This window comes from Alosa pseudoharengus, unplaced genomic scaffold (assembly GCF_046254945.1).
Source record: "Alosa pseudoharengus isolate Yale_2024_CS ecotype anadromous, Long Island Sound unplaced genomic scaffold, YU_APseudo_1.1 YU_APseudo_1.1_scf_13, whole genome shotgun sequence".
In the NCBI taxonomy this organism is placed as follows: domain Eukaryota; kingdom Metazoa; phylum Chordata; class Actinopteri; order Clupeiformes; family Clupeidae; genus Alosa; species Alosa pseudoharengus.
Genome location: NW_027468598.1, coordinates 12,813,203 through 12,826,708, shown reverse-complemented (window position 1 = coordinate 12,826,708; position 13,506 = coordinate 12,813,203). Strand labels below are relative to the sequence as shown.

General features: G+C 45.9%; 1 protein-coding gene across 1 annotated transcript; it reads left to right on the top strand.

Moving 5' to 3' along the window:
- Positions 1 to 2,511: 2,511 nt before the first annotated feature.
- tsr1 (TSR1 ribosome maturation factor) lies at positions 2,512 to 11,687 on the top strand. Its single transcript, XM_076282198.1, has 15 exons — positions 2,512 to 2,640; positions 2,892 to 2,995; positions 3,094 to 3,322; positions 3,415 to 3,549; positions 3,920 to 4,335; positions 4,638 to 4,779; positions 6,026 to 6,222; positions 7,769 to 7,980; positions 8,415 to 8,574; positions 8,921 to 9,031; positions 9,438 to 9,570; positions 9,948 to 10,064; positions 10,743 to 10,883; positions 11,040 to 11,114; positions 11,421 to 11,687. Exons 1-15 carry the CDS (start codon positions 2,523 to 2,525, stop codon positions 11,597 to 11,599), a joined length of 2,469 nt encoding a protein of 822 aa, XP_076138313.1. The 5' UTR covers positions 2,512 to 2,522; the 3' UTR covers positions 11,600 to 11,687.
- The last annotated feature ends 1,819 nt before the right edge of the window (positions 11,688 to 13,506 follow it).

Below are 13,506 nucleotides of genomic sequence, written 5' to 3'. Positions count from 1 at the left end.
TCTTCCCGTCTGTTCCTGGAACGCCAGTTCCGCCCTCTTTTTCCTTGGATGCATTCTACAGCCTGTGAGGGACATCAACTGTATGCATTTTTTTTAAAGTCAAAACCCAATGATATGTGGTGAATCTTGACAATTTATAAAGACGTGAAAATGCAAGTTGACCGTTGGCAGCAAATAAGGATGCATACTACTAATAACACTTAACTATACAATACATTTTTAATATGCTGCATTAATGGTTATTAGGCATGGTCCCCTTTGATTCTGATGATTCAGGCCTAGGCCTAATAAGAAACATGAACACTGCTGAACGTATTAGAATCGAATTATATATATTTTTCTGTTAACAGAAAGGACATGTCTTAGGCTATGTTTTGTTTAAACTACATGCATATACACAAACTAGTCAGTATTTAATATTAAGCATGAGGAATTCAGACATTTTTCTCAGTAAATCAGTTGTGATGAGTCAGTGAAAGGTTAAAACACTGCACAGGGTATACATCTTTTTGCCTAAACTACAAGCCACCAATTGGTGTGCAGAACAGAAATCAAGACTCTGGATTGGCTCTAGGCTGGCCAATCCGCTCTGATTGCAAGAGAGCCTGGTTCTTTGCTTCTGTATCCAGGCGAACATGGAGCTTTGAAGCTTACTGAGGATGTAACATGAATGGGAAATTCAGCTCAGAGAGTACAGTGGGGTTATGCTGCATTTTTTATTATGCTAACAGACCCTGTAAAGTGTTATGTAATCCCTTGAGAAGCGGAGCCTAGGAAAAACAGATAATACTGCATGGCTGAGTGAAAGGGTTTGCATAGAGTAGATTTGACACTATTTCTGCCATTACTTTTATTCAGCATTGTTAAATTAAAGACTATTGTCAAAGGTAAAGAAGACAACCCACTGAAGCTAAAATGATAACATTGTGCATCAATAGAATGCATAAATATCTATATAATAGTATATATAACCTATGTAACATAAGTCAATGTCATTAAGAAATTAAAGTGGAAATAGACTATTTGTGTTATTTGTTTGTTATGTTGTTGTTAACGTTAAAAGACAATGGTAGATATTTTTCATCTCACATATCTCAAATAGTTCATTTCATTTGTCCATTATAAATGCTTTCCAGTTCTGTAGGAATGGTTTAAGAATGGATCACAACATAAGAACAATGAATGCAGAACTGCAGATCCTGTCTGAGAACTTCCTCCAAACCATATCTCTCTCCCTCATGGCATTTCCTGAGATAGACCCCACTGGACTTAGCCTACAGAATGAAGCATACCATGTCTATGTGACTGTCCTCTGCATCCTAATAGGAAATATGATGTTTGGAAAGGGCAGAGTTAATGGACTTAAATGAATGAGTTATTAAAAATGTGAAATGCAATAGGATTAAATGCACCATCGGTGCTAGAAATGGGCATTCTGGACAATTAACTCAATGCTACCACCTAGAGGACACACTGGTTACTTAATTTTTTTGGTGGATGATAGGTGGATGATAGACTAGTTGCAGATATTTATTTCCCATTGTTGCCACATGAGTGTCCTTCAGTGTTTCCTTAAAGAAAATAAAAATTTTGTCCTAAAGGTCTGTGTGTTTGTTAAAATCTCCGACCTGAGACTATACAGACTTGTAAATTACATTTAAAAAGCTGTGGCAAAGGCATTCATTGAAACTGAAAGATGTAGCCTAGTGTCTCATACACCAGGCTATAATATAGCCACATAGGTCTAATATGGATTTTTTATTCCCAATACAAAGGTTTCCAGAAATAGAATAGAATCGAATATAATAGAATATCTTTATTGTCAGTACACAGGCACAACAAGATTAAGTTGGCAGCATCCCATTCCCAACACAATTCCATGAAAGACAATGATTAATAGCAATGATTTATCAAACAGTAGTCTTATAGTCAGTGTCCAACAAGGCCTAAATAGTACAACAGCTCAGTGCAAAACTTGAGTGATGCATGGCAGCCATTATGTGCCAGAATGCTCACCACACACACACACACACACACACACACACACACACACACACACACACACACACACACACACACACACACCACCTTGAGGTGGAGAGTGAGGGAATACATTAATGAACCAATGACACTGGGGGATGATTAGGGGGTCAGATTAAATGAGCTAGGTTGGAAATTCAGACAGAACACCAGAGAACCAGTAGGGGTTGAGTAATTTAGAGAACCCCATAGGCTACTCTGCGATAAATGCCATGGGATCTTTAAGGACCACAGTAGTCAGGACCTTAGGAGTCAGTATACATGTATATACATGTATATTCTATTTTTAAATGAAATTTTAGTTGAGCGAGTTTAGTTTGTTTTGGGCAAAGACAGGATGATCCGTGTTAGCTGCAAGGCCTGTTCCTAGACAGCAGGTGGCACTCACATAATTACGTAAAACGAAATCAACAGCACGCGAAGAAAAAAGGCCGCGCATGAAAATTACGTCATCTAAAGTTTGGGGTACACGTGGGAAGAAGATGGCTCCGAGTGAAGATCAACAACAGGCACACCGGCCTGGAGTTTTTAAACAGAAAAATAAAACGCACAAGCATGGCAAGCATCGGACGAAAGGCGAAATTGGGCGGGAGAACAAAGGTGAAATTATTAATTGGCTTTTAAGGCTATTGTTGATGAGTAACGACATCGTTAGCGGTAGGCTACTAGCTGACATTGCCATATTCACACTTGGAACCACCACGTGTGTAATAACTTAATATGCCCCAAACCGACGTGACATGTGAGATAATAATAATGTGATAATAATGATCATTCCTGAGTTTGGTGTTCGTGCGAAAAGAGAGTGGTCGACTTAACGAAATGTAACAATAAGTTGTGGTTATTGACAGGCCGTGTTGCAGTCATGGCACTCACTAAGAAACAGCGGAGAGAATTGAGAAAAATGGACCGAAGACACAAAGCGAACCAGATACGTCGGAATAAGAAGGATATGGTAAGGAAAATGCATACGCGTGAATTGTTCTAACAATAGGTTATCCGTCAAACGCGCCAGCATCATTGATGGGTGAGATATTCCGGTGTTTTAATTAGGTCCTGACAGAGAAACGGCGTTTGGGCAGCAAAGATGGACCCCCACATTTAGTGGCAGTCGTAGCACTCCATGCTGATGTGGATGCTGCAGCTGTGACACGGTTGCTCAGAGCAGAGGGGGCCGGTGGATTGGTAAGGGATGATCAGGGAGTGAGTGGGGCAAAGGACAGTTTTGGAATGATCCTCCCCCGATTTAAACAGAGGTTCATCTTTCACCGACCAGACCCATGTGAGTAGCAAATGAATATTTAGGTGTGATTAGATTGCTGCTATTTGTATGTTGTTTAAGATCTCTATAATTGTCCTGCTCTCACTTTACAGCTGACCTTCACTCCCTCCTTGATGTGGCGAAAGTTGCAGACAGTCTCATCTTTGTATGTGAGCCTTCAGCTGGTTGGGACAGTTATGGAGATTACTGTCTGTCATGTCTATTTGCACAGGGATTGCCAAGCCATGGTAAGCTTTTGGTAGATCCACCTTCACCTTAGTGAATCAACTATTGCTCAGTGGCAATAGCAATGTTAATGTTAAAAATCTAAAACAAAAAAGAGGGAATGTCCGCACACTGGAGTTTAGCTCCCCAGTTTTTTCATTTAAAAACACCTGTTTTGACCTGTCTGGATCTTCTTAAGGCAAATGTTAAAAACCGGCAATATCACAAGCAAAATCCCTTTGTCAGGCTGAATTTTATACACAGTTGTCTGTCACCATAAGAGCACTACATTCACATCCTTACATTTCAGTAACTTCCATATGTCATGGCATTCAAATGGAGCATGGTGAGTGGTGATTGCTGTCCTGCAGTGACCTTTTTGTTGTACCCCAGCTCTGGTGTGTCAGGGAGTGGCTGTGAAGAAGCGCGCCGACTGTCGGCGGACGCTGTCCAAGCTGGTGGAGTCCCGCTTCCCCGAGGCGCGCCTCTTCCCGCTGGACTCAGACCAGGACGCCACGCTGCTGCTGCGGCACCTAAGCTCCCAGCGGCAGAGGCGGCTGGGCTTCCGCTCCCGCCGGGCACACCTGCTAGCGCAGCGTGTGGCCTTCGCGCCCAGCCCCACAACAGGCCTGGGCACGCTGCAGGTGTCGGGCTACATACGCGGGCGGCCCATGCAGGTCAACAGGTTGGTGCACATCGTGGGCCACGGGGATTTCCAGCTGAGCCAGATCGACGCGCCCGAAGACCCGCTGCCCATCCAGGCTACAGCTCCACGCCCCGCTAAGAAAGGAGGAGACGTGGAGATGATGGTGAGTGAGAGAAGGAAAAACTCCCATTCATGCAAACTGCATGAACAGCATACTTTAGTGGACAGTTTGAGGGTTCAACTTCTGAGTATTTATTCTGTTGGGATTTGTAGTCTGGGAGAAGATCAATAGAATAGTGCTTGTTAGGTATGTAAGTGAAATTGTTGTTCAAACGCCTAGAAGATAGTTTTTCCAAAGTGCTTCAGGAGTCATAGTTCTTTGTAAGTGCCGGTCGTGGACTCCTAGTTGCAGTTGGCGGGCTCTGGGAGATGCTGTATGAAGCTGTGGGCTTTGTTTGTTTTCAGGATGGTGGAGATGGGGGTGTGGTGCGGGTGCTGATGAAGGCTGACCCGGCCAAGAGGGAGAGTCTGCAGGCGGAAGCGGAGGTGGACCCCATGGATGGAGAACAGACATGGCCCACTGAGGAGGAGCTGCAGGAGGCCGATGGTAAGTGTGTGTGTGTGTGTGTGTGTACTTGCATGGAAAGTGGGTTATGTATGGATGAGGACTATGTGTGAGTGGAAAGTTAGTGCACTCGTGATACATGGTCGGTAATGGTCATAGGGAGCAGGCATTTCTTTTGGGGAAATGATGTAACAGAGTGCGGCTCAGTGGTTTTATATGTGTGAAATAATCGTGTTATTTTCAGGGTTACTTATATTGTTAGCACAGAATAGTCAAATAGTTGAATAGTCAAAGTAGTCATACTGAATTTGACCATGTTGATATTAAATGCTAAATATAACTAGGGTTGCAAAATTCCGGGAATTTTCAAAGTTGGAAACTTTCCATGGGAATTAACGGGAATATATGGGAATTAACAGGAATAAACAGGAATTCATGGGAAATTAAGTCAATTTCATGCACACAGCAGTCGGCATAGGCTGCTAGACATAAAGGAAACCTATGGTGCGTTTATATGCTTGGGGAAAAAATGTTCCAACCAATCGGATTTTGTTGTTGAGTGGTGTGGTGTATCTTGGGCAGTTCAGTGTTGCTAGTTTAGCACACTAGTAAACCATTGGCAGAAAATAGGATTCCCGCTAGCATGCTAGCTAGCTTTGTATGCTAAGCTAAGCGAAAATACCCACATACAAATCATATTGCTTATTACGAAACAAAATGTTAATGTTTGTGTACGAAACAGTTTGTATGAATTACCCAAAATTCCCAGTTGAGTCCTGTAAATTCCCATTAATTCCCATAATTTCCTTTAATTCCATGAAAGTTTCCGGAAATTTTCCGCCCCTTTGCAACCCTAAATATAACCATAACATGAATCAATGTGATGGGGGTTATGAAGGACCAATATGCTGGGATTCCAGCCAATTTAAGATTTATTCTAGTGCTGAGCCATTAAGAAATACACAGGATCTTCTCTAGCCCATTCTTACAGTCCCATAGACAGCACGGACATGGTACATGGCGAGAATAAGGGGTTAAATCAATGACCTCTCTTCATGGACATGGCCATACAGGTGCTGTTGTCATTCAGACAACAATTGTCAGTTGAAAGGAGAAAATGTTATGCTTGTGGTTTTACCATGTGTCTTGTTGCATTTGTACCCAAAATGTTACTATAAACGACATTAGTTTTGTTCTCTTTAAGAAGTGCTTCCCCGTTGGGTTACATCACAAATAAACTCGACGTAAAATGACGTCGCTCACTTTGTGTCCTCCAATCCTCCTTCAGATGAGCAGAAGAAGAGACGGGTGATGAAGGTGCCCAAAGGGACCTCTGAGTACCAGGCTGCATGGATCCTCAACGACGAACAAGAGAACGGAGACGAGGATGAGGACGATGACGATGACAGCGTTGATGATGATGATGATGATGATGAAGATGACGCAGAAGACATGATGGAGGATGGAGAGGAGATTGATTCTCAGGTCAGAACTGAAAGACGAGCAACATTTGAATGAGTCTAGAATGGGAGTTTACAAGGCTATGCAAGAGGGCGGCACAGACCAGTTAACAACATGAGTGCAACATGTGGAGTACTTAATTAATATGTCTGTGGTGTGATACATTTTTCTTAGTTTTGATGACCTTGTTCCACTTAGTCATGTTACAGTGATTGTATACTACACAGTAGCCAAGCCCCCTATCCTTTTTATAGAACTGCAACAGATTGTAGATGCTAAATTGTCAGTGAAGTATTTGTGACCTGACAGGGTGTAGCATGGAATTTCTCCACACTGTCTGAATCAAGGCACAGGAAGTCACTGGTATGCAGGCTACGAGAAGTGTAATGTCTGAAGTGCTCAAGCTGTGAGAACAACTTGGTCCCCACGCCTTTGGAAGAACAGTCGGTGCCGCACATCGACCCAGTGTGGTTTGTTTGTGTGTCCGTTTCTATGGCGGCAGCGATATCAAGAGGGGAGAGCGGGGGGGGGGGGAGACGGGGGAGAGAGCCAGACAGGATGTGCTGGCCCTGAGGTCAAGCCGCTGTGGACCCCCTAGCGACGTTGTGGCCCATGGACAGATAGAAGATCTCTCAGGGTGGAGCCTCTGATGGAGAGAGAGAGAGAGAAAGAGAGAGAGAGAGAGAGCGCGCGCGTGTGTGTCCTACCCTGGTGACATCAGTGCGTGGGCGATTGCAGTCGCAGGCCCCCCCCCCCCCCCGACTGGACGGAACCGAGTGCATACGTGCCGGTGCGTCAGTGCGCCACACAGCCCGCGGGCCCCTGTTTGTTTTCCCAGCGTCTGCCTCCCGAGCCCCTGTGCCAGGCTACTCCCCGACGCAACAATAGTGTTTGGAGCTGGGGTCCCGGGAGAAGCCTCGCCGGCTTCCTGCTCTTTAGACGCGGCTTCCCGTCCGGGCCTGGAGGAGAGGGGAGGGGGAGGGGGGGGGGGGGGTCGGCGGTCGGATGGCCATTTATTTATATCAGGGCTCGCACTTTGAACGCCAGAATGGGGGAAGCTCTTTATGTTGTAGTAGCAGGGCCCCACTCAATTTATTTTCATTTGGGCTTGCAATTAGCATAGTGTTTGATGTCTGTGTGTATGTGACTAAAGGAGCACAAAAGAGAGGGCTTTTTCTTTCTGTTCAGTGGGAGATGGGAACAATGGGGGAAGTGGTAGAGGGGATGATGGTGGTGGTTGGTGATTATTATTATTATTATTGCACCTGCGATTGTTCGGCTTGGTTATGAGTCCGGTGTGAAGGTGGGGGGTGGGGGGGAGCCCCCCCACTGCTTGCCTTCTATGTCCGACCACACCAATCGCGTTTGGGTCAGAGAAGGCACCATCACCCTTAGTGGTGCACTTCAAAAGGGTATTTTGACTTTGAGGCACTTGCCGTTTATTGGACTTGTTATATCCGGTAAATCCCCACAATGTTGTATTTTTAGAGAGAGAGAGAGTGTGTGTGTGTGTGTGTGTCTGTGTGTCTGTGTCTCTAAGGCTTGTTGCTTTCAACCTCGTGTCTCTCAGGATGCTGGCTCAGGCTGTGGCTCCGGAGATGAGGAGGAGGAGGAGGAAGAAGAGCTGAAGTCCTCGGATAACGGTGGGGTCGACCAGCGCTACGACGAGGCCATAGATCCGGCGGAGGAGCAAGATGGGTTGAAGCGGTACCGCGAGGCTCGGGCCCACCAGATGTTCCCCGACGAGATCGACACGCCTTTGGATGTCTCTGCCAAGACCAGGTAAGGGCTCCAGAACCTCGGTGGATCCAGGAGAGTTCAAAGCAGAGTCACACACACACACACACACACACACACACACACACACACACACACACACAGTCCCCAGCTGACAGACCTATAACCTGGCTCACAGTGCTGGAGGCCCTTCACAGGCCAGAGCGTTTATGAATTGGACATTTCCTCATGTGGCCCAGGGGAGGTCTGCTAACCGCCTGGCCTCACCAGGGGAGGAAGGCCGAGAAGCAGAAGCCGCCTGTCGGAGCACTCCACAGGCCAGGCCCCGGGAGCCATCTGGGTCCATGTGTTTGTGTCATACAGAGAGCAGGCCTGAATCATGCTTCATCTCTGTCTGATCCTCTCTCTCCCTCTCTCTCTCTCTCTCTCTGTGTGTGTGTGTGTGTGTGTGTGTGTGTGTGTGTGTGTGTGTGTGACAGGTTTCAGCGTTACAGAGGATTGAAGAGTTTTCGTACGTCCCCCTGGGACCCTTTGGAGAATCTGCCGTTGAACTACTCGCGCATCTTCCAGTTCCAGAGCTTTGAACGTACGCGTCGCCGTGTGCTGGCAGAGAGCAAGGAGGAAGAAGAGGGTGCTATGGTATGTGTCTTAGGAGTGTAATGCAGTGTGTGTGTGTGTGTGAGCAGTTATTCTGTAGAGGAATGTGTGTATGTGTCAGTATGCTGATATCTGTGTTCTGTCAATGTGTAACTTTACCAAGTGTGGAACAACATTGAAGCTTCAGTACACTAGGTGGCCTTGGAGAATACACTAAAGTGCTGATAAGTTTTAGTGGCTTCAGCTTAATTTGGGCAGCCAGGGGTAGACCACTGTATGGGCCTGAACGTGTGTATTTGGATATTCCATGTTTCTTTATTCTTTCTTTCTTTCTTTCTCTCTCTTTCTCTCTTTCTCTCTCTCTCTCTCTCTCTCTGTGTGTTGGTAGGTGGGCTGGTATGTGACCCTGCATCTGCTGGACGTGCCTCCCTCTGTGCTGGAGAGTGTCCAGCAGGGCCGGCCGCTGGTGCTCATCTCCCTGCTGCCACACGAACAGAAGGTACAACACTGCTCTCTCTCTCTCTGTTTAACAGGTCACTTAGTCCTGACGAGGAGAGCACTCTCTCCTGTCAGTAAATCAAACTGTATGTAAACTCAGTTAGCTCAGTTTATATAATATAATATAATATGATATAATATTATATAAAATAATACAGTATATTATGAATATAGTGAAGTTTATTTATATGGCGCATTTCATACACAGGTCATTCAATGTGCTTCACATAAACAAAAGCAAACAGTAATAGCTAATAAAAGCATATTTTATATAACAATATAAAATATACAAAAATATATAACAATTTAAAATGAATATGGACAGAAATCTACAAAATCCAATATAGTATGAATGTAGTAATATTGACTGTAGCAACAGCCTCATGGTAATACTCCACCCACCACAGATGTCAGTGATGCATATGGTGGTGCGGCGGCACCCCAGCAACACAGAGCCCATCAAGTCCAAAGAGGAGCTGGTGTTCCAGTGTGGGTTCCGTCGGTTCCGCGCCTCGCCCATCTTCTCCCAGCACACCTCTGGTACTACCATCAGCCACATGGTCTCACGTTCTAAAAAGAACTTGTTGGTGTTGCCATTTCATCAGATTAGATAAGAAATACTTAATTCATCCCAAAGAAAATCTGACTGTCACAACAGCACCGTCCTGTGCATGTACATACACACATGAATAATAAAGATAAGTATAATGACGATGATAATAATTAGTTCATCATTGAAGTAAAATTGATCAAATCAGCATATTGAGGTGATGATTTTGAAGTGAGGTGTAATTTTGTGCCCATTTAGATGTCAAACTGCTGAGGGGCTTACTGTCGTTCTCAGATGAGAGTGACACTGACCTGTGTGTGTGTGTGTGTGTGTGTGTGTGTGTGTGTGTGTGTGTGTGTGTGTCCAGCTGACAAGCACAAGATGGAGCGCTTCCTCCGAGCCGACGCCCCCACGGTGGTGTCTGTGTACGCCCCCATCTCCTTCCCCACCGCGGGAGTCCTGCTCTTCAAACAGAGAGACAACGGTAAGGTCAGACGGTTTCCTCACCGCCAAGCACAGTGCCCACCGTCCCCACTTGTGTTCTCTTCCTGTCCACTGTGTAGACAAGCACAGCTTAGATCATTGTATGTTTGTTTCGGTGTAGAAGGAGATTGCTTGAGTAAACAGATAGACGGGCGAATTCTATGCCTACAGTATACTTTTGTTAGCCTGGCGAGCCAGACCCACATTATAATGTAGGGTCTGGGCACTCACCGTTCGCAGTGCTCAGTCCGAGGGTCGGGATAATCAGTTGTCTTTCAAATTCCCTCTGCACGCAATAGGACGCAATAGGATATTTGTTTTCAAGTAGCAGGGAATTCAAGCCAAACTGTTGCAACTCTGCCATCAAACTGTTGCAACTCTGCCATCAAATGTTAAGCCCAACAAACGACTCTATACACAATTTCAATGCCAGATTTAGTTTCGATTTCTAGAGCTCACAAGTCAACGGAGAGTTGCTAGACTAGCCGCTAGGGGCGCGTCTAGATTTCTAGGCTATACTTTTGTGAATGTGTGTTGACTGTTTCCCTATGGGAATGTGAGTGTAGATACGCGTGCGTGCGCGCGCGCAGGTGTGTGTGTGTGTACGGAGTGTAAGGAAAATAAGAAGTGATCAGTAGTCTGACTATGAGTCTGTCCTGGGTGATGTTTTGGTCTGCAGGTATGCAGGACCTGGTGGCCACAGGCAGCCTGCTGAGCTGCGACCCCCAGAGAGTGGTGCTGAAGAGGATCGTGCTGAGCGGTCACCCCTTCAAGATCAACCGCCGCTCCGCTGTCGTCCGCTACATGTTCTTCAACAGGGGTGAGCGCTCACACCACAGCACTTGCAAACACACACACACACACACACACACACACAGACACACACAGACAGAATGTGTATCCTAAAAACCCACAGAACCGTGGAGCAATTGTATGCATGTAGGTGTTGTGTGTTCATGCCTCCTTTCTCTGGCAGAGGACATCCTGTGGTTTAAGCCGGTGGAGCTGCGTACGAAGTGGGGCCGAAGAGGCCACATCAAGGAGGCTTTAGGTGAGCACTAATCTCCGAACCTCAGAACCGGCAGGATCACTTCTTATCCTCGCACTAATCTCCTCTGGAAATGTATATTACAGCCGCCTGTACTCCAGACCTCAAGGGTTCGCTCACATATGCCTGCGCAAAGTGGTTTATGTCTAGATTACCTGATTATCGGGGCCATAGGCTTCTAGTGGATTAGGGGGAGAGCACTTTGGATTCAGAACTGACTGGATGGGAACATTTGAGTGCTTGCGAGATAAACTCATTGTGTGTGTGTGTGTGTGTGTGTGTGTGTGTGTGTGTGTGTGTGTGTCCCAGGTACGCACGGGCACATGAAGTGTGTGTTTGACAGCCAGCTGAAGTCTCAGGATACCGTGATGATGAACCTCTTCAAGCGAGTGTACCCACGCTGGACCTATGACCCCCACGTGCCACTCCCCCTGCCCTGGGTCAAGCAGGAACAGGAAGTGGACATGAGCGAAATCGACATGGAGTAGACCAGGAACGCATCATCCAAACAGTGTCTAAGAGTGGAGTGTCACTTTAAATATCACATGTATGTAGTAATAAACCAACGTTTAAAATCCAAAGAAATTTTTTTTTTTTGCGTTTTACGTTTATGTTTTTGATTGAAACAGTGAAAAAGCTGAGACATGGCATGAAATGTGAGTTTAAGACATGGCCACTAGATGGCAGGCATGTACTGGAGAGAGAATGAGGAAGGCCCTCCAGCTAATACTGAATGAGATGCACAGCAGAAACTACACGACTGATTATCTTTTAATAGGCTCGGCGCAAACTTAACAGGCCTGAAAATCTCCGAAGGGTTGGTATTGCAAAAGCATGCAGATACCATCTTAAATGTTTAACTAGATGTGGATATGTTCTTGAGGAAGGAGTCCATGTGGATTTCATTACTGTGATATCAAGTGTTGTTATACTCAAAACCTGGGGTTCAGTAGTTTGTACCGCATCAAATTCACAAGCCCAATGTATTCTCAAAAATCCATAGTAGGCCACCCTTTAATTTTTTAACAAGCAAATGTGCTTCTTGTTCTCCCTCAGTTGTCACTAAACAACCGATTTAAGAGCTGCAAACAACAGTTAATAACCCTTGTAATTAATGCCGTCTATTTTTCTCCTCCCATCAGTTCAACATAGAATAGGCCGTTTTTATTGCAATTTAAACTAGTTTTGCCGTTTGTATTAGCCGAGCGGGAACATTGTGTAAATTCCTGCCCAGACCTCAAGCGAAAATGTTTCGGCTTCACATGGAGCATGTGTTGGGTGAAAAACCGCATCTAAACAAGCGCGAGTAAATAGTTGTCTGAGTGTGTTTTATTTCATACTTTCTGCTCAGGCCCAAACCTCACGCTGGGAGAGGATCCGCCACAGCTATGTCAAACCGACACAACGGGGGGAGTGGGGGTCCGGCCGGCCACTATCAGCCGTTATGAGCTCGCAGGAGACACTGAGGGAGAAGTGTCCCGGCTGACTTATTGTCTTACACACACACACACACACACACACTCACACTCACTCTGATGACTGAGGCTTGGTGCTACTCCCAAACGGCCAGGACTTCCAGCTCTCCACGGTTGGGAGCAGCAGGGAGGGAAATAAAGTGCAGCACGCCTGCACTTCTCAGCACTGGCCGGGCCTGCTGCTCTCGCTCTCCCCCCACCTCGCCCTCTCCCCGGTGGTCCAGCCTGACCTGAAGCCCCCTTTTCACCACCATTCTGGCTCACACGCGGGAGAGCACGACCTTGCTGTTGTTTTCTCTCCGGATCCCAAAAGCTTTACAGTTTTTCCCTGTCTCTCTTCTCTCTCTCTCTCTCTTCTCTCTCTCTCTCTCTCTCTTCTCTCTCTCTCTCTCTCTCAGTCTTTCTCTAACCCCCCTACCCCCCCCACCCCAACCCACACTATTTTTTCATCTCTTCTGAGAAACAAATGATTTATGAATTGTAATATTTATCATAAAACAGGGCCCTAGCATGCTCGCAGCAACATGATTCATCCCTGGGCTGTGTTGGGACCGAACCACAGACGCATGCCAATATGTCTGGGAAAAGAGAAGGTGAAGACTCGAGCTGGGAGCCCAGAAAACGATCCAAGAAAATAGGGGATCAAAAGTTCAATACGGACATTTTTTTGAGGGGGGGGGATCTTACTGTGAATTTGATTACTGTGGAAAAAGTCAAAATAATGATAAAACAATCGCACAAGGGTAATACTTCTTTATTGCTTGGGGCTGAGCTCGAAGCTCTGGACAGTTTAGTTAAAGGCACTCAATTTATTTTCTGGTTCTTTTTTTTTCCCGAAACGTGCAACGTCGTTGCACTGGGGGCAACTGAGCGGAGATGTGTTAAACACATCTTGTTTAAAGCTGAAGGGGTGTGGTGTG